General features: G+C 38.7%; 1 protein-coding gene across 1 annotated transcript; it reads right to left on the bottom strand.

The window, feature by feature from the left end:
• Positions 1-226: 226 nt before the first annotated feature.
• LOC124160115 (chaoptin) lies at positions 227-27,418 on the bottom strand. Its single transcript, XM_046535865.1, has 10 exons — positions 27,195-27,418; positions 15,402-15,849; positions 14,816-14,986; positions 12,467-13,128; positions 9,999-11,672; positions 6,802-7,269; positions 4,697-4,822; positions 4,389-4,502; positions 3,148-3,386; positions 227-909 (listed from the first exon to the last, which is right to left on the bottom strand). The coding sequence occupies exons 2-10, from the start codon at positions 15,847-15,849 to the stop codon at positions 654-656; spliced, it is 4,158 nt and encodes a 1,385-aa protein (XP_046391821.1). The 5' UTR covers positions 27,195-27,418; the 3' UTR covers positions 227-653.

Below are 27,418 nucleotides of genomic sequence, written 5' to 3'. Positions count from 1 at the left end.
TCTGAATAAAATGCATTGAGTGCTAATTGGTGACGTTTTGACCATCGTTACTAAAATATTGTAACAGGAGTTCCTGAACACAATAAAAGACATATTTACACAAATATATGTATTTTATGTAATAAAAACTTTCTGAAACCAGTAATGATAATAAAAATTTTAAAACAGGGATTTGAATTATCAAAATATTAACCTATGCGTGTATACCATCTCAAAAAAATCCAACTAAAGATTCATGCTTTAATAAATTGTACATAATGTATTTCGAGTTCAACTAAACTACATGTCAAATATCATTTATTCATGAAGAAACAATATTACAGCAGTATGGTACAGCTTGGGATCACAAGCACGATGGATGGAGACGTCTTCCTTTGCTGCCGCTATAGATCTCGGTCGGAATTCCTAAGGCGACGTGAAGCGACTTCCGTGCGGCGGCGTCTCCCATTTGATTTCTCTTTTACTCCCATTGCAGCTGTGAGTGAGCGTCATTCAACGTTCATGGTGGTGTAAACCGGCGTCGGTCACTGTTTTCACTCTTTTCCGTGACTCTCCAAGGGGAATATAGCTTTCGTTCTCGGGAGAAGAGTTTTAGGATGGCTGCGACAGGGGTGATATCATAGTGGATGGCTGTGACATGGAATAGTGTCCATTTATACGGCGGGACGGAATATCATATAGAAGAATGGCAGGAGAGTGATCAGGAGGGACTGGCTCGAAATGTGTACAGCGGACGACCACCCGCACTCGAGCTCAGTCTTGAACACCTCGACGATCGACGTATTTCCTCTACTGTCGCACTTGGTTTCTCGGAGGTCATCTGGAGCTCCTCGGCACTCCCTGTCTGGGTACCTCTCTTCATCGTCGCAGAGGTAAAGTCGCTTCTTTCTCTCCCATGTCTCCACCCATCTGGAAAAAAAATAGCTGGTTAATAATTGTGATGGAAAAAACTGCGAAAAAGTCCAAATCCGTTGAAATATTATATAGGTATGGTATGAATTTTTAATTTGTACCTTCTAGAAAGGCATATTCAGCGATAATTTGAGGTGAAAATTTTTTCGTTAATCTGAGCTAGATAAATTCAGCTTGAGAACATGCCATTCTTTGAAAGTTAGAAGAACCTGATTTCCAATCTACGATATATTCGTAGAATATGACGTAGATTGGAAATTTGTGGAATCAAATATTTGATTGTATATACTTTTTCGGTATGGACGGTAATATAAATACAAGGTTGATGATTCAGACATTGGTCTCGAAACATCCTGGTACAAATACATTTTTGGAGCAACGAAGAACTCATTCCATGTTTTTTTGTACCCTCAAAACTTGTCATTTTTTATACGTCCCAATCAGTGGGCAAATATGACTTTGCTCGAGGGAAGATACCATTTCGAAAAGAGGAAGTGATAACTTAACCAATTTTTCTCGGAGAAAAATGTAATATTTACTAAATTAGCTGTTCCCACATTGATACTTATTTCTTTCAATAGGATGTCTTCTGAGGGATTTGATTCTCAAAACATTTAAATTTTAGTAAGCAATGCAAGTAATTATCAATATTTTAGCTCCGTTAAATTGTACAAAATTTTTGGAAAGCTACACTTATTATCAAATCAGCATTACGGCCAAAAATTTCCAAAAATGTAACCCTTTATAAAGCAATTTTGCTTTTAAGTAACATAAAATTGCATACATTTTCAGCTCTATTTAAGCCCTATTCTATATACTACTTGTTATTCTGTGTTTAAAGGTTTAACGGCGAAATATGTAAGTTCCGCGATATTTATGATTGCGTAGAAAATGTTCACTTTCTCAAAATGATAAATCTTGAAATATGATTTCTCCCCGAAGCAGCTATGGGTTAGAAAGGGTTAAAATATCAACGTGATCTCCTCAGGGCTGAAGAATCCTACTTTTGTTGCACGTCAGCATTAATCACAATAGTAGGGATGAGTCGAGAAAGTTGTGGATAATATTTCTCCTTCTCGAAAGCGCTGGGGAACTTGTGTCGCTGAACTTCTGTCATTGACTTCAATTTAACAATATTATTTGTTTTTTTTTTCGTTATCTCTCAAGCCTATATGAACATTTTCAGTTACCCTTCTATTAACGATGACTGATTTTCACAGCCGCCTCGAATGTATTAAACTGACAGCTGAAGAAATTTTAGTCAGCATTGATATGGTGTTTCTTTTCGCAAACATACCTACCATATAGGGCATCAGTGTCACTAGATATTAATTCGACGACAGCAAGGCTAACCTGAGTCGAAATATAGGTACCACCAAATTCTTACCTAAAATGGAATTCAATTAATTCAAACGAGCAGAAGGATCTTGTCTCACCCCTATGCTCAGCCAAAATTTTCTTTAGTATAGAGTACGGGGTGTTTATTTGGATTTAAGAAGGTTTTTTCCCTGGTTCCGCCATTGGTTTCCGGGAATATTGAACAATAATTATACGAGGCAAGCTTCGATATAGGCCATAAATGAATCAAATATCGCTGAATTCCACTGATATTATATTGTAAGATAAGATATGGCGTAATTAATCGACTTCTCAATTTAAGAGGCCAATCTCAATTTTCTGAGATGACCTCTACTATATCGATGTTAAAAATGCTGTTTTCATGTGCCACTTTCACCGTTACAGGTGTAATATTCGGTATTGAGGCTGCGTATTATGAGTAATACCCAGGCTTGGTTTTAGACGTTCTTCGAATCGAAGGAGAGACGATAGTAATGGATTTGGAAGGCATTTTTAAACCAAGACTGATTTATCCGTGGCCATCATCTGGTACAACTAGACTAATTGGAATGTAAAGAAAATATTAATGCTTTCAATTGTAATTTCGAAATTGGGGTTGATAAATCTCGCAAATATTGATCAGATTAAAAAAATATTTGACTTATAATCATGAATAATGCCATATTTAACCTGCTCTTACATTTTGTTCCTAAACAAGTGGTAGAGGATGATACCTTGTTCCACATCAACATATGCGGAGGGTCAGAGACATCACCATAGTGTTTTTTACAACTCATTGGGGTTGGAATTAAGAATTAAGGCTAATTTTAATGCAAAGTTAAATTGTAATTTGATGAGATAAATGGAGCAACTATCACAAGGAAGTTACTAAGTTACCCAAGCTCGCAGTCGCAGTTCCAAGGATTGCCGGACATGCGTAGTGATGTCAAGAAAGTCCTCTTGTGAACACCAGGGAATTCGGCGTTCGAAGGATTGCCAACACTACGCAGTTTTGAGTTGTTCCTCACGTCCAAGCTGATGTTTCGGACACGACCCATATTACGGAAAAGGGAAGAGGGTAACTTATCGAGGCTAGTGTTGTGAATGGAAAGATGAAGCACTGGTCCACGCATTCCCTGAAAAGAAAATATTATGTTTAAAGAAAAAGAAAACTCGTGGCTACAACATATTATAATTGCTTGCATTCAAATCTGTAAAGCTAAACTCCTTTACATATTTACTGAGCAAGAGTTGGAAGGACGTAATCATACATTAGGAGAAGGCCGTGACACACGATTTACCCTGTATTTTTCCGCGTGATTTTATATTTTCCATTTAAACACGCAAATCTGGTGAAAGAAAGGGTCAATATGTCTCAACATGCTGACATTCATGGGCACGCCCACCTCCCCCCCCCCAGACGCTCAAAATATAGACAATATTTTAAATACGATTTTAATACTACGGAATACGGTTATCATTGAGTTCGTTTTCGTTTTGTGCATTATGAAGCCTCAACCATTTAATTTCTTACTAATAACTTTCTCATTAAAATAAAGTGAATATTTCGTAGATTAACTGTTGTACTTTTTTCAAATCTCAAATGTGAGAAGACCGTTTGCTTTTCAGACCCTTGTGCCGCCCTTGCTGACAATCTTACTTTAAGGTTTCAACATACAAGAGCAGAGATTTGCTTTAAATTTACCTTCAATATCTAGTAGTGGAATTTGGAAACATTTAAAATTAAATATAACTCTTCTGCTATTATTAATATGCAATATCTCCATTTCTTATGTTCACTTCAGTTACTATTAATGATGACTTTTGCGAGATTGCGAGACGTTCATTATTTTGTGTATCACTGAGTCTCATCCATTTAATTTCATATTAATAACTTTCACATTAAAATGAAGATAAAATTTAGTACAGTAATTGCTAGATGTTGTTTTTAATCTCAAATATGAGAAGACACATTGCATGGTATGAATATGGCTTTTTATTTTAACAATGGGAGCCAGACTCCATGTGGTTCACCATCATAGTTGCAGTTAATGTCAGAAAGTAATAATCAACTGATACCAATTATAATTCACTTAAATATAATTGGTGTAAATCTCGAAAGATAAGAAAATAGTTACCTGTAGCACCTCCGATGAGAGTGTTTTTAGGGCCGTACCAGTTAGGGTGATATTTTCCAGTTTGATGGGCATTGGTCCTTGCATCTCTCGTCCCAGACTTTCTCCTTCGTACACCTGAAGAAAATTATATCATTATACTGTAAAATTCATTCTGGAATTATTAATATCATTGAACTCCGAGAATGAAATTGATTAGAAAATTAATAACGCTACGCAAGAGAAATTCTGTCGGGAAATTATGCTTTCGCAGCCGCAAAGAACTTATTTAAAATGAAAAGTTCCTTTCTATGCGCCGGAGAAAAACTCACCTCAATGTGCAAAGTCCTTATCCCAGGATTCTGACGCAACAGCCTTGAGATGTTGAAGTCTCTAACTTCTCGGTAGGGGCTAATGCGGATAGTGTGCAGGTTCCTCATTTTGCCCAAACACCCAGTCTGCAACACGGAATGGTCACCGAATAAATGTAAACATGCATTCACCCAAAATTCAAAAGAATCATATATTAATTTTTTCATACAGAAATGTCTTAATATAATTTTTTGAAAGTTCGTTTTAGGAAAATATTGTTTCTGGATATTTTATCGTGAAATTTGCAATCAATTATAAGTTCAGCAATGTATTCGGATGTGGATATAAATCATTGTATACACTATTGTCACCGATAGTCTTTGATTAGCTGGTCCATGAAGGGCATACAGGATTAGTGTATACGCCAGGTAAACAGGTACGCAACATGAAAATTAGTCACAAAAAGCCCAACTTGATGCGATTCTCGTCGTTCGCGCTCAGAATTCGAGGCTAAACATAAATTTAGTCGGTCATCAACTCAACCTAATCAGGGGAAAGGAGCACCAGAATATGGGCAGCGAATCAGACGAATGACTCAGTAGTAAGGTTATCAGAAAAGTAATGACGTCGACTCAGGAGGTATGGATCTGAAAAAATCGTACGAAGAGGAAGGTTGAGTGATAGAGTAAAGAAAGAAAAATAAAAGAGGCTAGTGAGGGGTGATATACCTTTCTGGAGTTTACAGTGCGGAAACGTGGCGGATAAGGAAAGGGGATAAGGAACGAGAAGAGACTGGAGGAGTTCCAGATGAGGTTCGAGCTTTCGAGGGGAATGGGGCGGGTTAAGTGCAGGGAGAGGAGTAGAACGTGAGAAAATACAATAGAGGAGAGAGACGTCAGTTAGTAATGGTGGTGAAAAAGAGGAGGATACAAGACGGTGTTTGGTTGGTGAAAATACTGAGCGGGAAAGGAGTACTGAAACAGTTTATGAGATAGGATTTAGGATAAGCTGGAAAAGAAGAGGAAGTGAACTTAACACATGACAGAACGGAAGCAGGCCACACTGTGAATGCAAGGGGAAGTTACACGTGAAAGGGAGGACGTGCCAGTTTGATTAGCAAAATTCTCCATTTAAACCTACTGTATCCGGCATAATACTTTAATGTAAAAGTCTTCTCATAAAGTGATTCTTTTCCGATGAGTAATCATGTTACTTAGAGTTTCAACAAAATTATTGTTTATTTCCTTGGGGATCTCCAGATTCTTCTCATTCACGCAATTTCTCGCAAGTACGTTCTGACCTTGGATTCAATGTGAAGAGAATAGAGACATTAGTTCCTTGCAACTCATATGATTGACCTTCACAGGGGGAGCAGATTGACATAATTGTGTCTTATGCAAGATCAAATTAATGCGTGCTCCTTGGTATAAGTCAAAGTTCCTTTACTTTTCTGTTTATTTATTTAAATTGGCGCTCACTGCAGACGTTTCCTCATAATTATTTCAACCGATTCAGGTAGAAGAGAGGAAAAAAGAGCGAGTTAGGTAGGGGAGCGGCGTAGAAGAAAAGTTTTATTTGTATACGACAAGGTTCCATCAGCTATTATTTTAAGACCTTCAATGATCATTAAGCTTTTCTCTCATTTCTTAAGGCATACGGATAAATCAAATTTTATGTCCCTTCACTACGATCGCACTGGTCATTCCAATAACATCAAAGTTCGAAGTCCCTTGTTGAAATCCCATGATATCAATCATTTGGTACTCCCTCTCACAGCAGTCGTTCACTACTATATCTCTGAGCAGCCTTATCCGAATGAAAAAAAATTGCAAATTACCCTCTCATCATTTGCCCGAAAGGGGTTATTTTTAAAAAGTACTTTAAAAATTATTAGATAATCAAGATACTTGACTTCACTTGAATCCATGCTTACATTGAAAATATAATGGAAAACTATTTGACGACTTTTATTTTAGTAAAACTTGATTTTTGAGAAATTCGTGGATCAGCTGTGATAATGAATGTCAGTATCGGTATTCTAACCTTGTCCATCTCTCGAGCTGACTCTGTTATCCAGAGGATCAAGCTAGGAGTGAACCGAGGAGTAGGTGGTAAGCTTAAGTACCTCGAAATTATTCAGCGGTAGGCGCCTCACATCCAGCTCCTCGAGCCGCTCCGCTCCCGTCAGGCCGATGTCCGTGACCGCGGGGATAGGGTTGTCCATCACGTGGAGTGCCCGGAGGCTGTGGAGGTGGTAAGTCGCCGGCAGTGTCCTCAGGCGGTTCCTGCCAACGTCCAAGCGTCGGAGGGACGTGAGATTGGCGGTGGACTCGGCAGGCATTATGGTGATGGCGTTGCGAGACAGGTCAAGGTAGCGGAGTGACGGCAGCGGCAGATCCGGCGTCGATGAGAGCGCCAAGCCCTCCAGGCTAAGCTCCAGTAGGTTGTCCTGAAGTCCCTCGAAGGTGCGCGAGCGCGGATCCAGTGACGGGTTGTCCCCGATGAAAAGCGACTCCAGTCGCGGCAGTTGGGCGAAGGCCGAGTCTTCCAGTCGGGAGAGTCGGTTGTGCGAGATGTCGAGCCACGTGAGCGACTGCGGAAGAGCAAAGACCCACCCACACCCGGTACCCTTTGCTGAGGGTTTCGTGGAACTCACGCGAAGGGAAACTTTGCGCCTGCCTTTTGATGGCAGACGAGTGGGCAAAAATCAAACCATTTTACTCATAGCTCCTTCATGAAGCGCTGTACGACCAATACATTACAGTGCATGCAATACACTGCTGGCGAATGATTTTTCGCCTGCAGTACTTTTGCGTTCCAAGGATTTGGTTTTTATGATGAAACTGACTATTTATGGTATGAATAATTGATGAGGCTTTGGGCGTTCGTCTTCACAGGACGTTCAAATAGAGTATACAAAATCATAGGAGCAGGAAACAACCAAATACATTTATGGGGAGACATTGCCAAACATATAGTTCTTTAATTTGAAAATACATCAAATAATGGAGTAGAGATTGAATTACTATCTCTCAAGGAATATATACAGTGGAGTGGAGAGCAAAATAAACTACGAATTTCTCAAAATTATTATTTAAAAATTGAAAAATGTCATTACAACGTAACCCACGCATCTTCTGAGAGGCAAAATTTTATATAAAGGTATATTTATAATAAAATTGAATTGCTGTCCGATAGTCTCGCCAAAACTCGAGAACGGCTGGACCGATTTTGCTGATTTTGGTTTTAAAATGTTCGAGAAAGTTGAGGAGAGGTTTGAACGGTGAGAGTACAATTCTGCAGAGCCCATGAGTCCCCTGGAATGGACCCTGACTCATTTCCATAAGAAATACATGTGAAGTTCCTTATTAATGCCTGCAGACCTTTATTATTTTGCACATTTGAATTATTGATTATGTTACTCTTTCTATTCAACATTCTTATTCTTGCAATCGATTTTTATTTTCCACGTAATTTACGGTGAATTTTGAAAGAGCATTTGTAAAAATACTGAAATTTGGTCGTTTTGGGCCTTTGACAACCGTTAGTGTTGTTAATGCAGCCTGACATCTTTTTTCTAAGTTAATTCACAAAATGAATCCTTTTCTTTAGTCGTTAAAACGTTCATATGTCATTACTCATTATATATTCACAATTTTAGAGCACGAAAACGTATGCTTGCTATTGATTATGTTAAGACAGTCATTTTTTATGTAGTTTGAAATAGCAATACTATTTACTGCTAAGTGCGCGAGAACTTTCTTTTATATTTGATTTTTTGGATACCAAGGAGAAGAAGACCGAAGTTACGTCGTCGAATTCAATGAAATGTGCGGCGAGCTACCTTACGTGATAACCACACTAATGACCAGCGTCAGACATATAATAGTGTGGTATGGCGGATAGGCTTAGAATGCAACGAGTTCGTGAACATCAAACACAACAACAGCGAGCACGACACGATGAGCAGTTCCGCAGTCGCAGTTCTCTTGAGATCCTGGAACGAGTAGCATTCAACTAGGATCCGGAATCAGATTATTGTGCTGACGAATTAGTAACAATTGGGGAAATAAAAATTATTTAGAATTTTTGTTTTCCCGGCGTAGAGTTTGAAGGAAAATTTCCTAACAAATCATTTGTCAATATTTTAAGCAAAATATATAAGTAAAATTTAAAATATATAAGTAAAATTTAAAATATATAAGTAAAAAAGTATAAGCAAATATTATAAGTAAAATTTCCACGATTGGTGCTAGATTCATTGCGCGTATTATTTTCTGGGATGGGAAATTATTCTGAACACTTCTTGGCCAACATTCAAAAATATAACATTTGGTTTGAAATGACTTCGTTTGGCGCAACGCATATTGTGCAGGACAATTTCATGCCAACTTGTAAGGTATTGTACCATAAGAGTATCTGATAAAATTGAAATTTGTATTCGTATCCGAAATGAAAAAAATATCAGTGACGGGAATCACTGTCACCACTACCAGATGCAGATAATAAATTCTTAAAAATTTATTTAATGGGCAAGCCAGATATGGAAGTTGATAGGCGTTGTTTTCATCATCCAACAGTGAAGCGGACTATTGTCCGAGAACTACAAACGACTCTTTATCAGAACAACGATTTAAAGCTAAATATACGCCACTTTTATTGAATAGCAGCCTTTAATTGTGATGAGCCACAAGCGGTACTGACAGGAAAAATTTGTTGCCAGGTTCTTATTTGTTGGCATAGTTTTCTGTGACACAATGATTAGATAATCAGTGAAGTAGATGAAAGATGAGACGAACATCACATTTTTGGACTTGCATAATTATTTTAAAACCAAAATTAGCCACACATGTTCAGCCGTTTTCGAGTTATAGCGATACGAACAAATAGCAGTTGATTTTTGTATACATAGATGGATGAATGTGATACGAAGTTCACCGGGTCATCTAGTCGATTGTTAAAAATGAATCTGAAAAGATGAATCCAGAAAAAAGCGCTTAAATTCATAGTAAGGAATTTATAAAAAAAATTAATTAAATATTTTCCTTAAATCTTGCATCTTGGCATCTTGCTTTGAATATATTCTCTCCGCTTCTTTTAAAGAATTGATTATCTTTTAAGCCACGCTTTATAGAAAGAATCTCCCATGCAACATCGCAGAAATCCTGTAAAATTTAGAATGATGTTTTTTGCAAATAAAAATCTGCTGCATACTGGCAATTTTATCACCATAAAAAGTAATCCTTTTGAAAAACGATAAAAAACCATGGGTATGCAGTTTATAATTGTTTTTCGTGCAGCATGGATGCCACAGTGTCCTACCTTGAGTCTCGCGACCGAATCTGGGCCGTGAAGGGAAGAGATACCGTTCCATGAGATGTCCAATTCCCTCATTGTCCGGGCAGACTGGCCTGATCCCAAAGCCGAGCTGGGAGCCCTGACCAACATATTGTGAGACAGGTCTAGTCGCTCAAGTATAGCATCCTGGAATAAGCCGTCGGGAAGAGACCGCAGTCGGTTGTGGGAAAGGTCGACCACTCGGAGCGAGGAGAGGTGTTTGAAGACTTCGCTCGGAAGGTCCGTTAGATCGTTGTGGTCGACGTGAAGTACCTGAAGATGTCGAGTGCCCTTGAAGGCGTCGTACTCCAATTGGCGCATACCGTTGTACCCTAGATCCAGCCACTGGAGGTGTGGTAAAGATCCAAATGCTTCCCTGGTTGCATTATTGATTTTATTATGACGCATGTGTAGGTGAGTGAGGGACATTGCCAATGATGACATGTAACCACGCTCAACATGAGATATGTTGTTATGTGATACATCCAGAACTCGGACGTTGGCGTAGAGGAAGCCTCCTGGCCGGAATACAACGGTTGAGTTGACTGATAATTCATTAATGAGGTTATGGGATGCGTTAAGGTGGAACGATGATAGTGTTCCAACCTGATCAAAAGCCAACAAGTCGAGGCGATTGAGAGAATTGTATGCTACATCCAGCACTTCCAGTTCTGGAAGGTTCTGGAACGCCTCGTCCGCCATGGTATCAAGCTTATTACCCCTGAGGTCAATGTAACGCAGTTTTGGTAAGTTGGCAAAAGAGCTCTCTTCTATTCTGGCAATTCGGTTGTCGTCCATATAGATGAGCTCAAGGGAGGCCATATCGGCGAACGTTCCCGTTCGCACGACTCCCAGAGCGTTGAAAGAGAGGCGGATTTCCCTCAGCGAGTTATGAAGTTCGGGTTGGAATGTTCCCTTCGGCAGCTCCTCAATCTCGTTGTCCTGCAGAGCGAGAATCCTTAAAGAGCGCATGAAGTGGAACGTGGGCTCCGGGAAAGATCGAAGTCTATTGCCTCCGAGATCCAACATCTGCAGGTCGGTCAAGGGGCGGAAGGCTTCTGACGGGAGCGAAGAGAGGGAGAGCGCCCTGGATAGACGGAGGGCCCTCAGGGAGTGGCCGATGTCATCGAAGGCCTCGTTCTCGATGGTCGAGATGGCGTTTTCCGAGAGGTCGAGGCGGCGCAGGCCCCTTAGATGGCGGAAAGCGTGGTTGGGGATCGCCGCCAGTTTGGCGCCGACCATCCGAAGTTCCTCGACGTCCGGGCCGTAGCTCTGGAAGAGCTCCGGCTCGAGGCGGGTCTTTCCGCCGGGAAGTCTGCTGAGGGTGAGAGCCCGAAGTGCCCGGAGTCGCGCCAAAGAGGAAGTGGAGGGGGCCGCACCAGTCTTCCCGCCCAGGTCGAGGTGATGAAGGGAGTAGGCGAGTGGGGCGAGAAGAGACTCGGCTGGGTCCTCCTTGAGCATGGTGTCTTTCAGGGACAGGGCGCGGAGAGAGTCGAAGCGATGGAGGAAATCGGGTGGGAGGATCGTGATGTTATTTCCGCCGAGGTCCAGAGACTGCAAGAACGGCTGAAGACCAGCCAACGCACTTGGAGAGACGTAGGAAATGCCGCAGTCTCGGAAAGATAGCTCTCGCATTCTCACGTCTCGGAGGGCGTTACCCTGGGAGAAGAAAAGAGGTGGGCATTAACGAGCGTCTTAACGTGCAATTTTGTCGGAGCACAAGTAGGCTATCCATTTCATAGAGAATAATTTTGGATACGTTGGGTTGAAATAGGAATTCAGCAGCCATTTACACGTTTTATTTTTTGAGTAAAATTAAGGAATTAAAATGAAGAACATTTTGTAGGAAATTAAATGGAAATTTCACTTTCCTACTAAGGAGAATTTTATTTTTCGATAAAATTACGAGGGGAAATTGAATTTGAATGAGCAAGGGGCAAAAGTTGCATCTGTAACTTGGAAGCCATTGGAAAGGATTGATTGATAATAGTATGCTGAAATATTTTCACCTGAACTCCCTTGTTTTTATTGAAATGAAAAAAAATTTTAAGTGGACATTTTTCGTCTTCTAAACGAGATCAATTGAACTTCCAGATCTAAAAAAGAGTGGTTTTACTGGATGAATATTACGAGACTAGATTTTTGTGATTGATCAATGATTCAACGCGAATATTTGTGTCATTAAACTTGTAGTTAGTGTATGTTGTAATCATAAATATACGTATTTATATGAGGGATCAATCAAAGGTATGTTATAGTCAAAATTATACCATGATATTCGCTCATCAATGCAAAGGCACCGATGGATTTGAAGCTTGATGGCTAAAAGAGTCTATTGAATCTAAAGTTATGATTCCGCACGATACAATCATTGCTGTATAGTGAATTATTTTAAGGAGAACATTTATTCATCTTGAGAATTGTAATCCATACACAATCTCTTTCACGCTCACCTGTATTTCCTCAATAGGATTACCGTCGAGAAAGGTTTGGTTGACCACGTCGAAATGCCTGAATGCGTCGGGTGGGAGGGAGCCTATCTGGTTGTACTCGAGGTGCAGCGAGTCCAAGGACAGCCTACCCTCGAACAAAGGTTCGGCGTCTGGGGTGGTGACGGCTGAGAGGGCGGAGGGCACGGTGGGTGAGGAGGGAGACGACGAGGCCGACAGTGAGGACGGCGAGGCGCTACTGCTGGAGCCCGTGGGCGACACTTCTTCGGATGCCGCGTTGGCCGCCACAGGCGCCGCCGACGACGGCAGCGTCGTCTCGTAGGATGGTGTTTGGGGGTTGTATGAGCCCAGGTGCGAGATTCGGTTGCGAGACAGGTCGAGGATCTTGAGCGTCCGTAGGGTGGCCAGGGCTTCATACGGGATACGGTTCATGTTGTTATCGGAGAGGATGACCCTCGCCAGCCTCTGCGATGTGGCGCCGTCAAACGACTGAGAGTCTAGTCCCATGAGCGAGTTGCGCCTCAGGTCTAGAGTGTGCAGCTGTGGCAGCTCTCTGAAGGCGGAGGGCGAGAGGTAGGACAGCTGGTTGTCGGCAAGCACGAGCGTCTGGAGGGAGGACTCAACTCCGCGGAAAGCATCCGAGGAGAGGTCCGAAATTTCGTTTCCTTTGAGAGAGAAATGAAGCGAGTCGGAATCCTTATTATGGCTAAGGTAATGTAAGGCACAGGCAAGTTGTAGGATGTTTGTATTATAAATAATAATAGGATAAACAGATAAATGTAATAATTAAGAGGAGGGTCAGCTGTTCATTATTTTTATTGTCTCCGTGTTTTCAGATCAATTATTTTATTTCATCAACTCAGTTTTTAAACCTGAAGCAGTGCTATAGTTGGGCCGCTATGGCTCTACGTACGCTCGGCGTACCATCTAAAATCCAAATTCGTAATAAGCCTACCGGTTTAACTACCCTTTTCAATCTGTAAAAAATAGCCCTACTGTAAATTTTCCAATGTATTTCAAAAGAAAAATCGGAAAATGATTATTTACTTGTTCAGAATTATCTAGCACAACTTGGAACTAATGTAAAAGTTGGAGTTTGACATTTCAATCGCGGCCGGATATATAATACATGTTCAGCTGTTGGAAATTATTGGTGAATACCGCCTAAATTTTTTTCCCAATTACAGCATTGACCTGAAGGTCTGTAAGATAGAAAAGGTTACATATAACGTCACACCAAGTCATTGATATGCCAATTTCTCATATTCATGGTAGGGATTAAGTTCCTTTCCTTGGCCATCATAAAAGGTTTGAAATATACTCGCATTCATAAAATTCGTTCTACGAGGTTATTTAGGCGGTAATACCAAAAGACCCAGCTTCGAGCCCGGTAGTCTCTGATCCTTTATTCTTCTACAAATCAACCTTAGGATTGAAAACCCAGATTCGTCGAAGTCTCTATAAATAATAGGACCAGAGGGTAAATAATTTTTAAGTTACTTGACCACCTAGAGCGTTATAGTTAACCCCATTGAGTAGGACGTTAGAAAAACAGTCACCTATATTGAGGTATCTCAATCAGAATCAAAGGCTCCCTGCAATAAGGAATTAACGAGTGGAAACATGAACAAGAAAGTAAAGCGTACCCCCCTAGCCTTTAAACATATTTGAGAGCATGAAAATTTATTAATAATTCATGTTCACTGCTCAAAAGTGAATTCACATTAAAAAAAGAGGCATTAAAAAACAAAAAATCGTCGATTATCATCCATGGATAAAATTTTGCTATAAATAATGACATTATACAAAACGAACTTAAACATCTTACTCCCAAATACGCCAATTTTTAAATAATTTATATTTAAATCGCCGTCAATATGCAGGGTGGAGAAAACTTTTACCGCGAAATTTTAACCCAGGATAGATGATACTAGTAGGAACCCAAATTACCAATGATATTTAGGCCCTGTTGGTGCGCTACCACTAGGCTAGCGAGCTGCCTTGAATACATCGCGATATTCGGCAGACAAAGCATTCGAGATCATGAGTTGTCCAGATCAACCAGCAATACTACCGGCCAATCGGTGCGCTTGGCGCAAATATTCTGTAGTTTAAAAACGGTGAGTTTTCGACCTAAACATCATTGGTACATGATTTGGTTCCTACTGGGATCAGCTATCCAGAGTAAACATTTCGTGACCTAATATTTCTTCACTCTGTATACTTCATCATAATTTGAACAGAAAAGAATTGGAAACGGTTATTTATCATTACTTCTATCAATCCCGATTCTTGTACTTTGAAAGGTAAAGGCACATCTGTCTATTTCGCCAAAGAGAAATACCACTTCACCTGTAAGATCGAGCAGTCGGAGTTTCTGAAGATAACGCAGAGCTCTTGATGGCACGGATACCAGTCTGTCGTAACGAAGAGCCAGTTCCCAGAGAGATCTCTCTAATCCAGAGAAAGCGTCATCTGGCAAGTCAGCCATCGGATTCTCACTCACCTCAAGGCGGTAGAGACCTAATGAAGCAAAGCAAGTTCATTAGCAAACATTACTCTATAGAATCGAAAATGGATGAATTTTGTCGCATTTTATCAAAATTCTATCAAAACTCTCCAACGGTTTCAACTCGTGTGTAATTCTGGATGGTTCAATGCAAAGACCAATATTAAGAAACACATTTTGTGAAATAAAAATGTTCGATAATGTAATAATTCTACAAATTTAGGAACGAATTTTTTTCTAATTATTATCTTCTTTTCAAAAAAACGACATTGAATATTTTTTGTTAAAATTTATTTATTTTTAGGAATTTTAAAATTTATTAATTTAGGAACAATTTTAATCTAAAATCAATCCAAGAAACTACAATTACCAAAGAATTGTATTTATGAAAAACGGACTAAAATGAACTCATTATATTGGGTTTATAACCTGTCCCATGGAGAAAGTAGGGCTCAAGTTGTCGAAGATGGTTCCTCTGGAGGTGCAGCATGAACACCCGCGACTCGTTGATGGCGGGCGGAACCCTGGGCAGGGGCACATCCCTGCAGAGCACGATGCCCAAGTCGGGTACTGCCTTGGAGCAGCTGCAGAGGGGGTTGAAGTAGCACGGCGGGTAGGAGACTGTGGCGACGGCGGCAGCCGACGAGGACGAAGACGAGGAGGAGGAGGTGCCGGGGGCGGAGAGCGGGGCGGTGGCCGAGCCCACCTGCGAGTAGGGCGGCACGCCGCCGCCGGGGGCCACCGCGGGCAGCGGGGGCTTATAGGCGGTATATGCGGATGGATTAAGGACCACGTCCCTGGCGCCAGACATGGCCGCCCATGTCATGAGCAGCACGGCGACAATTAGGATGGTATATCCTAGCCGGACCACGAACATCTGCAAGAAAACAATCGCTGTAAGAGGCAAATGGATTCGGAGCGCGTATGTATGATTCAACCTAGCGTCCCTCCATCGTGGTTGATTACTGGGTACAATCATCATGATAGCATTAATGTGTCCAGTTGCGATTCGTTGGCGAATACAGAAACCTCAACTGGTAATGGATTAACACAATTAGGGGCCTAGAGGAGGCACAATGGAGAGGCATCACTAGCAGCGGAAGCGTGTGAGAGGTGAAAGGGGGAGCAATAAATAATAATGTTAATGCGTCTTTATTTGGGCGAGACTGAGATTTCAAAGTCCCTTCTTTCTCAAGGAGAATGTGGGGCTCAATGAGCCGAAGATGGCTCATTTGAAGCTACCGCATGAACACACGTAAACTGTAAATAATAGGTTATATTCTTGGAGGAATATATCCTTCATTTATTTTCTTTATTTCTCGATTTAATAGGGGACAATGAAAGGAGGTATGCAGAATGATTGAAAATTTTCCCTGACATCCTTGTTGTTAGAAAGACTTTTTTGTCATCGAATATCGTTCAATCATATTTTACGCAATGTATTATTAAAATAAACGCTTGAATTTAACTATATCAAAAGATACAGGCTGGTGACACGATGTCTATTACCTTTAAATTTGATCCGAAGTTTCTGTTGCTTCAATGCAACAACGGGTCTTCAAGGAACGATGGGTAAATCTGGTGCATTTAGGAATTCCAGCTTAACAATTTGGTGATTCTGTAGGCACATTCTTAATATTTAATCATATTGAGTAAACGTGAAGTGCAGACGTCTGCAAAAGTAGAAAGACATTGCTGACATCCTAAAATAACTCAGTTATGGCAAAATATCTGAGTACAGCAACGACTCTATCGACTTCACTTGAAGTGATGATTATTGGCATTTCTGGAATAACAACCATCAAAATCCCAATAATCATCATAAATACGACAAATTGTATAAATTGAGGCCTCTTTTGAATACCATAGTACGAACATGCAGCAAACGTGACATTCCATTGATGAGCAAACGATTCCTATCAAGGGGAGGAGCCAATGGAAACAATATATCTTAGGCAAGCCTTAAACTTAGCGTTTCTAAGTTTTTGTGAGATATGGCCAGTAGGGACTCATGCACGACTTTGAAATACGTACTGGGAAGGGAACCTGTGAAGACGTACGATTGAAGTTTTCGTGCGACATTGTAATTGTTCTCACTGATGAATCGTCGGAATATCAAATTTTCAAAGCATACTTCGTTAATTGGTTTTCTTCCCTTCAACTAGCAATAGCTCTAAAAGAAAGAGGAATATTACCTATGCCTCCGCGCAATTCGCTGTGATAGAATGTGCAATTGTCCTCTGTCCTAAGAGCGAATTTAAAATAATATTAATGTTGCCTTAGTTCATAATGTTATAGAAGAGCTTTTATTGATCAATATTTGGTGGCTCAGTGCATTTGACTCCTGAATCAGTGCAAATAAAGCACTTCAGGCATGTAAAAAGTTTACATTTGAAATAAATATTTAAAACGTATAACCTGCATTGTAAATTAATTTAATAGTAATAAAAATAAAATATTTAATGATGTGAATAGTTAACAATAGTTACATCTTGAAAGAATTAAGTTTGAATGAGATACTAATTTACTGCGGATAAATCTGAAAAAGTTCCCTAGCGGCCCAATGTTGCTCTGAAGCAACATGTTGTAAAATCTACATGTGTGAGGGAAATTTGAAAAAAATTGCATTAACGTATTTTAATGATTATATTTACGCAACCTAACTATAAAAATTAAAATTAAATTCACGGAAAAACATATTGGGCTTTAGAAGGTTAATTATGATGATTTGCGTTGAAACGTGTTGCGCTGACTGAAGAATGTTCCACTTGCGACATACGGTTAAAATGGAAGAGTCATTGATTATATCGGGCGGTGGAGAGGCACCACGAGTTTTCATTTTCGCTCATGATAGTACTTTAGTACTTAGAACTACTTACTCCATAATAAACTCTCAGTGCACCCTCTGCCCACCCCTTACATCCCACAATAAATGAGTTGGGTTCTATGGGTAAATACATGCATACACGCTATTGCAATCCTAAAATTGGTATACTGCAGCCCTCCATTTCTTCCTATTCCAAGCTAGTTATTTTACCTCTCTGGGACTCTTCTTCCCCATATCCTTCCTGATCTGTCCTAGGCACGAGTCAACCCGCAGCCCGCCGGCTAATTTCTTGTGGCCCTTAAGATAAAGAAAATATTGTTTCGCGCCACATAATATAAAATATATATCGACACACTCGGCAAAAATCGATTGATTGATTGAAATTTTTAACCAATAAAGATTATTGCACTTTGAAATTATACGTTGTTTATTACACTGATGTCGTGGTAAAGTGGCGTGGAACATTGCGGCCCTGCGAACGATGTGAAATTGAAATGTTTGTCCTTGTATCAAAAAAGGGTGAAGACTCCTGCACTAGTCCATTGCTGTTCTTCTGGGGACTTTTCTATCAATTTTTTCATCCGTTATGTTTCCCACGCAACTGCTGTATCTCACTACGTGCCAATCCAACGTATGCTTCTGCGGCATTCAGTGATCCATAGTGCCATTTCTTCTCTTCAACTTTTTATTATTAACTTATACACCATTTTATCTTCAGCGTCCTCCTCCAGCTCCAGGTATTGAAGGTCTCTATTCTTTTCCGATCACTTTTTACAAGCCAATGCGAATGGGCTGTAGTATACCAATATTAGGATTGCAATACTGTGCATATATTTAGCTATGTCCAAGCTTCTGAACCATGGAGAGCCACTGCCCACGCGTTGGTTTCCGCGTACTATTTCCTGATCTCTCTTGAGACTTAGATTATATTATTCCTGGTCTCTCTTAGCTCTTCGAGACTTAGATTATATTAGCAGCCTCTTGGCTATGAACGACGCTAATAGAAAAATTACAAATAAGTTAAAAAGTGTTTCTATCAGTTTTATTTTTCTTTCAAGGTAAACAGTAGGACTAGATAATGTTTAAATATTTTCAAAAATTAACAGGAAAATATGCGCTCTAGAAATACGCAAAAGCCATTTTATTGATCTGCATTAATATTTGCAACTTATTGTGGAAGATAAATGCTTTAGACGTAGTAATGTTCCCTAGGTTGTATTACAAAGTTTATGAAGTTCATAAAACGGCTAATTTACGGTGCGTTGAGGTATTTATTGCACTGGCGTATCTACATTTTCGAATTTCTCATTAAACAACAAATAAATCAGAATTTATAATAAATTTATATTTAAAATGAAGTATTATTCATTATTACAGCATGGACTGAAGTCCAGATATAAATTTGGAAAGTACAGCGGCACATAATTTTAACGCCGACAGTCTCTCCTTTGAGGCGATTGTCGGCCATAGTTTTCTCTCTTCCGCATACGAGCGTCTTGGTTTTCCTCCAATTTATTTTCAGATTGTATTACTGGCACACTTTTTCAATTTTGGTGGTCGAGTCCTGTATTTCTTCCTCATTTCGTCCGATAATGTCTGCATCTTGCGGGGAAGTTAGTGTGGTGGTTTCCCGTTGCCCTCCACATCGCAGTACTCCGACCAATTCCGTGAACTCCTCTATCGCCCGGAGCTATGGCAACTGATACCGGACCAATCCTCTTGATCTTTGGCATCAGTGCCAGTGAAACTGCTACCTCTCACCAGTGGATTGGAGTAGATAAGGGCAGACAGTCTCCTCTCAACATTCCCAGAAAATGTCTTGGGGTCGATGGATACTTCATGCCAAATCGACTGAACGGGTTCAAAGAACACGTGTACCAAGTAGCTTATTTAATGAATATTTGCAACACATTTTGTAGAAATGAGATCTTCAGGAAGAAACGCACCCTTAGTTTTCAGTAAAAAAAATATTGTCCGTCTATGGCTATAAGACTGGTATTCCACTCCATTAAAACTTTACTACGCTATAATCCGTGTTTAACGGAATGTTTTGCCAGGATTTGTGCTGAAAATGATGCTAAAAAAACTCAACTTACAACTTAAAATGCAATGTTGTGATTAGGAAAAAGAAATTTATAAAGATGACCAAGTCCCAATTTCCTATATGCATTCTACGGAAAGACAAACTTCCAACCGAAAAAAATTCCTTGTTACTTGCCATTAGGCCAGGAAAAGAGGTTGATGCATATATCTCGACTGATCCATTTTAGGAATTGTGCTAAAGCTATTCTACAGAAGAGCAAACTAATGTACATAATTTATAAAATATGGTGGATGCAGGTGGTTTATAAAGCAGGAATTAACTTGCGGGAGCCAAACTATTATTGTGATTTATTCAAGTCAAGCTATCGTGTATAAGTTAAGTTAATTTTAATTTAACTTAAATTTACTTATAGCATTGGTAAAAATTGTCTCTAAATGCATAGTGATATGGCACATTTGCAAGTTAAATGAACTGCTTAGTCTCAAGAAATCATTTAAGGTTACTCATTTCAGATTTTTTCATGGGTTGAGGAATGAGATTGGATATATCATTTATAATTAACTAATTATGTAACAAATGCAGCTAATTCGACTGTCAAGCCTATCAGAAAGGATTAAACCTTTAAATTGATTTTCATTGAAATGGTTTGATTTCAGTAGATCCATAGCGACTTAACAATATTTTTAGATTTATGGTGAACATTTTAATGAAAGAAGACTAGGTAATGCCGATAAAAAATATTTAAGGTAATTGCCGTCCCATTTTTCAGCGCATACTTAAGTGCCGTCGTAGAGTGACAATAGGAAATTTAAGCCTGAATTCACTTGTCATCTATCGGTAACACACGCATATAAAATTTGGGTACCGCAAAAAGAATATCATCAGCAAATGAAAAGAAAAAATTGTACTTTTCCACAAATTTATTTTCACTGTACCACTAGTTATGACGCCAGATGACGCCGCTGCGTCGCAACTGCGTCGTAAATCGGTGGAAAAGTCCAAAGTATTTCTTTTCATTTGCTCAAAATGAACTTCCACAAAGTTGAGCCTGAAAAAATAGAGATTAACAATGTTATCATTTCAAAATTTTCGAAACAAAATTTAGAATACGTTAGTGAATTTTTGGAATGATGTGACGCCTACGGGTTACTATGCGTTAACTGAGAATTATATTAATCACCCTGATAAGGATATAATGAAACTTTAAATTTTCTCACTAACCATGAGAAGATAATAATTGAGAGGCTAGAAAGTGCTCCGTCTCTGGGTCGAAAAGTGTACTTTTGGTCTGAAATCAGTTTTATGCATGCCGTCATATATCTTCTGAGAAATGGTGTCATTCAATGTGGAAACCACGTTTATTCTTCCCACGTGCCTCGCATGGTCTCCATTCCCTCACGTTTCTTTATCCTCAATTTACCCCTTCCTCTCGTAAAATACCTGTCTCCCAGTCCTCCTCCTCTATGCATTACATTCTCTTGACCAACCTCTACCCTACGTTCTCCCAACGCTAACAAGATCAGGGAAGCCCTCCAAACGATTCATCACAATAGATCGATTATTTTGCGGCACTCCGATTCGCCTATGGTGGCAAATATGTTTTCACAGTCGAAGCCAGGAATTCTACCTTAATATCTATTAAAGAGACGGAAATTGATAGACTACACTTTTGTTATTTGTCAATTAAACAATGATATATATAATTTTTGCATTAGCCTTACTGTTAGGTAGTAATACTTTCCCAAAAGTGATGCTGATGTGAAACATCTTATAAGATATATCACGATTAGTCAAATACATGCGTCGCAGTCTATTTGAGCATAAATAAATTGAGCATATTTTTAGTTGGAATTTATACCATTAAATTATCTTATCGTGTATTCTCGTTGAAAAATAAACTGCGGATAGTTTCAACATTAATTAACCATTTTTGTTCACATGTAAGGTGGCTGCATATTTTGTTGTTTGTCGTATTTGTTAGCAAAGTTGAGTGAGCATAAAAACATCTCACAAATCCTAAATTCGCCGCAATGAAAACAGAAGAGAATATTATTATTAATTCATATAAAACTACAAGACAATCACTCAATCATCGACCCAAAAAATAATCGACTTGGTAATGCCAAGCATCTGTCACCGATTTATAGTGACAAGGGGTTTTCTATTCTAAAACCCTTCGCCTAAATCATGATAAATCTAATCCGCTGGTAGCGCAACGGGTAGATCATCCGACGCGTAATCGAAAGGTTATGGTTTCGAAAGTCCCAGTTTTCACCCTCTGATTTAAGGCTTTTTCCATCTGCCACAACACCGTTGTCTTAGTCTATTTTGTGTAATGCGTTCATATAACTTCTTTTCAGTTCTATGAATATTAAATATATAAAGTTTACGCTCGTGGTTTAGTATGAATCGATGAAGTATTATATATATATAACACTAAAAATATTTTTTGACTCTTTCACACAAAAGATGATCACTATATAAGGTCGTGGAGTTTTCAGGTTTTCCTATGGTAGTCTAATAGAGATAGTAGTCTTATAGTGATAATCTTATAAAGCCGATGTGTAGGAAGAATCTCAAAAAGTGACCTCTTTGTACTTCTTCGTAATTCAAGCGTTAATCGATTTTTTGTGCTATAAGCGGCGTAAGTCTGAAATCATGATGGATTAGAATATTATCTCAGGCGAAATGACATCAAACACGGGTTTATAGGAAATAATTTATCACATTATCGATGTCCTTCTTCCTCTCAATAATTGGGTGCTTCAAACAGAAAGTTTTTAGAGCTGAGGATAGAGCTCATCCCATGTCAAGGAAGGAGTGAGATTTCACACATTTAGGGTGAGGATACATCTCATTTCTTTCATCTCCCTCGCATCGTGATAATGTCAATTGGGAGTGTCCAAACTCATCAACCTGATTTGAACTCGGCACCGTTTCATTTTTTCGACCAAACGCTCAAACCTTCTTTAGCAATCACGCTCCCTTTTGCTTCTTACAAAATACAGTTACACTACATTACAGTTTTGTAGAGGCTAGAACGATGGCAACTTCTAAAAAATGCTATTCTGAAGACTCAAAAAACCATGGTTGAGCCAAAAGTTAGTTCTAATCACTAGCACATACTATCCAAGATTTAACCGTAAAAATATTATGTCATCATCATTTGAATGAGTTAAACATTTATTTCTATTCATAAATACTCGATATAGCTGAGCGACAATGCTTCTTTGTTGCTTCCGATAAAAAATTTCTTCGAGCTTCAGGCAAAATGTTTTGCATTATTCGGAAGATAACACAACTTATGCTGTAAGTTCCATCAATTATATTGTTTTCGGATTGAATTTATTTCTCTTGCCAACCTAAACTCTACCTAACTAACCACTTAACTCTGAGATTATAGCTGCCAAATTACTCACATAACGTTCATGTTGCATAGAAATTAGTAAAAAGTGAGACTTAATTTTTCTCGCTACAGGATGGTATGTTTGTAATGGGGATCAAATTTTTCAAACGCGGGTGAAGTAGCGTAGGCGACAACATGGAGGGAGTGGAAACTTTCGAGAAGAGGTCGATTATGGTCATTCCGTGGAATTCAATGCCATTTGGTGTTAAGGGGGGCTTTTCGATCGATATTATGAATAAACGAAGAACTATGGATTTCTCGCGATTTCGAAATAGTATTTGGCTCACGTTGGGAAAATATTTTGGATATGGTACATAAAAATATGAGTTCTACAACTGTGAGACTTCTGTTTTTACAACTACGACATTAGTGTAAAATTTGGAAACACATTTACATTCTATATGCATTAGTTCGACTCGAGAGAACTTAGTTGGTGTATCAATAGAGAATATTATCGTTTGCTCCTCTACATGGTGTATTCATAAAGCTCATCTCTTACAGGATCTAACCATTTATTCATTGGCTCATTGAAGGTTAACGCTCATAGTAAATGGGTAGATGATTCAATGAGGAGCAGTGCCAAGAGGAATGCTCAAAACCTCAGAATTTATAATCACTAAAACAAGTTCATATCTACTTAGAGTCTAATGTTAAAGTCAGAGTAAATGTTAAATTCTGAGTAAGCAAGAAGAGGGCATGCTCCTGATTTTTATTCTCGCGATGCATATTTTTTGCATCGTTATCTCATTATTTTTATACTTTAATGAAAATGACTTTTTTGCTGCTATCTGATTTATTTATCGGTTGAAGGTGAGCAAGTAAAGAGAAAAAAGATGAAAACGCAATATATTAGACACTGATAAATGAAAGATATATTACTAAACATATCGGTACTTCCAGCCTATAGGACTCACCCTAAATATCAATGGAAATTAGCAATAAATTATTATTTCATTGTGTACCCCATTGGAACGGTAGTTTAAGGCAAAGGTATTTTTTAACTAAAAATATACACGTGATTAAGCGTGGAAATACAAATTCATCTCAATTGACAAAATATTGAAGATATCATCTCTCTCTCTCTCTCTCTCTCATAAATAGGATGGCACGATTTCTTCAGCTATCCTGCATGCGCAGATGAAATGAAAAAATCTCTTTAGTCACCCTACAGGCGAAATCTCACTGAATTTCCATTTACAGCTTAACTTCATGTACGGGAAGTGATTTACTGGCAGATTTCAGTGTGACGAGCAGTTGACATAAATTATCGTTAATCCTTTCTAAGGCCTTGACGGGGATAATGGATTTGATATCGCTTCTTAACGAAGTAGAATTCTTTAAATGTAAATAATTCATCGCATCTTCCAATGACTGTCATAGGGTTCCGAGTACAATACCGTTTCAAGGAAAAAGGTATTTACAGTTTGAAAATTTCATTTACCGCTAATTATTGCTCCTGACCTCCTCAAATGAGAAATGATATATTCGGATAGTTAATATTTCTAAGTGGTAACTGGTAATAAAAGCGTAATAAATAGTGTTATTTACAGAATTTCACCAGATTAACATTATATACCATTCGCTTGTGCTATAAAAATTATTTGCCGCCATGAACGACACAGGTCGAGGCAAAAAAATCAAAACTCTGGTACGGAGAATGATGATAATTTAATCCTAATGTTTTCCTAAGATTATTTTTAAAGTAATTTTTGCCGACCATCGGCCAGTTTCACGTTAATAACGTATTCTTACTGCAGATACAGTATTGATTTTCTAAAAATTCGAAAATCAGTCCTGTGTCAAGTCTAATTTTATTTTCATTTTAATTATTAAGAGGCAGGAAACGCTATAGATTTTCACGCCATAATGACCATTTCTATTCTGGAATTCTTCAATATTCTTCGAAAAATATAGCCAAAGGAGTCTGTAAGAAAATGTGGTTTTTCAAATGCAATTTCCAGATAATATAGCGCGGGAAGTCTACTCGTGGCAGTCAGTAAAGACGGTTCAGTTGGATGAACATATTTGGAAATTTTCATGAAAACATGTACACTTAATTAATCGAAAAAACCCTTTTTTAATGTTTTTTCATTCCTACTCTTCCAGTGACGTGAAATTTTGCGGCTTTGTGCTAGGCTTTAAAATTACCAATTTGGCTTCGATTCCCTTTTGAGGGTAAAATATTGGACTTCCGCCTCTCAGCGACTTTCAGATGCTAAGACGTACATGCTTATTCATAGCTGAACCCGCTGAACCCTTCCATTGAGTAACGAGAGAAACTCAATTTTCTCGTCATCTCAGAAGAAATGAGAATTTTACATCCAAAGTGTCAAAAGTGCTTATTTGGTCTATCTTCTGACCATATCTGACATTTATTGCATATTTTGAAACCAATTTTTTAAATTTTAGACGTTTTGTAAATAACTCAAATATGGTTAAATTGTATGAAAGTTAGCCATACATAAGCCATTTGTGGACAAGTCTTGGGTTTCCTCAAGTAACTATGACCAGATTTACGATGGAATGAATGCGATTGACGCATTAATCCTCATTAGCACTTTCCTACGACAAAGCAAGAGGTTCGGCGGTTTTTACTATTGCGATCACATATTGCTTTTACTGTAAAACTTTAATCTGCGGTTTTTATTTAAAAATAATATGTGATTTGAGGAGTTTCACATAAAAAGGAAAAATGGAGGCCATGAAACATTTACTGTCTGCCATCTACGTTCAGGAGACTACCTTTAACTGGGTCAATTTCATAAGTTAGAAATAATTTTTGGTTCTTTCATATACAAATAATTTTTTTTCTCCATGTAGGAGGAGGGATTCTGTAAATTAATTAATATTTTGTTTTTTTTTTCTTTTAAGAAAGGAAAGAACGTGCTTGCATGGAAGATTACTTATTAGGAATGTAAGCTAAATTGCAATAGAATTGACGCCATTTCTCATACAGAATCGAGGGCATCATCATTCTGACCAAATATTTACAAAATACGAATAGCAGTTTTATATTCCAAGATTTGGATTTCAAATACCAATAAGTACGTAAGTGATACTGTTCATACAATATTGAGAAATAGAATTGAATCTCAATCATTTAAAATCTTATTTTCAAATCTTTATTTATTACTTAATTAGAAATATGCTTCTTGCAGTAAGTTTGATTTGCCCACAAAGTTGGATAAATTGTCATGTAATTATTTATGATAATGGGTTGTCAAAATTTTTTTATTTTAGCTTTTAGTTATTATTTTCTGTTCCCCCTACTTAGCCATTTACATATCTCGTTGGGATGCCCTACTTTATCGTGCACTTTTAGTTATAATGATGAAATAGTTTTTTCAATCGATCATTCTGGACTGTAGACCGTTTTGGGGAAATCTTTGATTTTTCTCCGCAAAGGTTAACCAAGAATTTTTATCGAAAACACAATTTTTTTATAATAGTAGATTTTCGTGGTCTTAGAATTTTTTACGTTTGAACCATTAAAAGTGCATGTTTGCAGAATTACACATGTGATATCCGAAAAATACCAGTGATATGACAGTTTTTAGTTTGGTCAAAAGGGAACTCCATGAAAACCCCATAGGAGACAAGGAAATGGATTTAATATCTACTAAAGTGATACTTTTGATACCAAACTTCTGTGAAATTAATTCAGGAATGAGTCGCAAAATGTGACTTATTTATGAGTCTAATAACATTTCATGTTCTTGGGAAATTGTGTTATAGTCTAATAGTACCCACATTTTGAATCAAATGCCGCCTTTAACCTATTTTTACTTTGCTACTCAAATGCTACTTTTAACCCATTATATTACCCGATCATGCTGCGCTCTGTGAGCTAATGAAAATTCCCGCCCCGGAATGGACATGACCCCTGGCCGCACGTGCCGTAAAACAAAGAGGGAAATCTTGCGTTTTTCCACGCCGCGCACCCACCTTGCCGACTCTTCACCTCGTCTCGTATGGACGATGCTGTCGCGAGATGTCTCCGTGCCCGTCGTGGTTTCAGCGATTGAAGAGGAGGAAGTAGGCGGCAAGAAACGCTCGTCTGCCCGCAGTCGCTCAGTATCTGCTCGTCAATGACTCCTTGCATGGAGGTGGAGGCCTACCTTCCCACCACATGCGAACCGCCGCGTTCTCCCTCTCTTCTACTGCAGCTA

Source organism: Ischnura elegans, chromosome 1 (genome assembly GCF_921293095.1).
Source record: "Ischnura elegans chromosome 1, ioIscEleg1.1, whole genome shotgun sequence".
NCBI lineage: Eukaryota > Metazoa > Arthropoda > Insecta > Odonata > Coenagrionidae > Ischnura > Ischnura elegans.
The sequence above is the reverse complement of the archived record's forward strand: the minus strand, read 5'-3'. Positions and strand labels throughout refer to the sequence as shown.

Excerpts from the sequence above, each read along its gene's own strand:
- LOC124160115 (XM_046535865.1), bottom strand. The coding sequence starts at position 15,849 with ATGTTCGTGGTCCGGCTAGGATATACCATCCTAATTGTCGCCGTGCTG. Across the intron at positions 14,987-15,401 it reads CTACTTTCTCCATGGGACAG|GTCTCTACCGCCTTGAGGTG; the intron begins GTTATAAACCCA and ends TTGCTTCATTAG. Across the intron at positions 7,270-9,998 it reads ATTCGGTCGCGAGACTCAAG|TCGCTCACGTGGCTCGACAT; the intron begins GTAGGACACTGT and ends GCTCTTCCGCAG.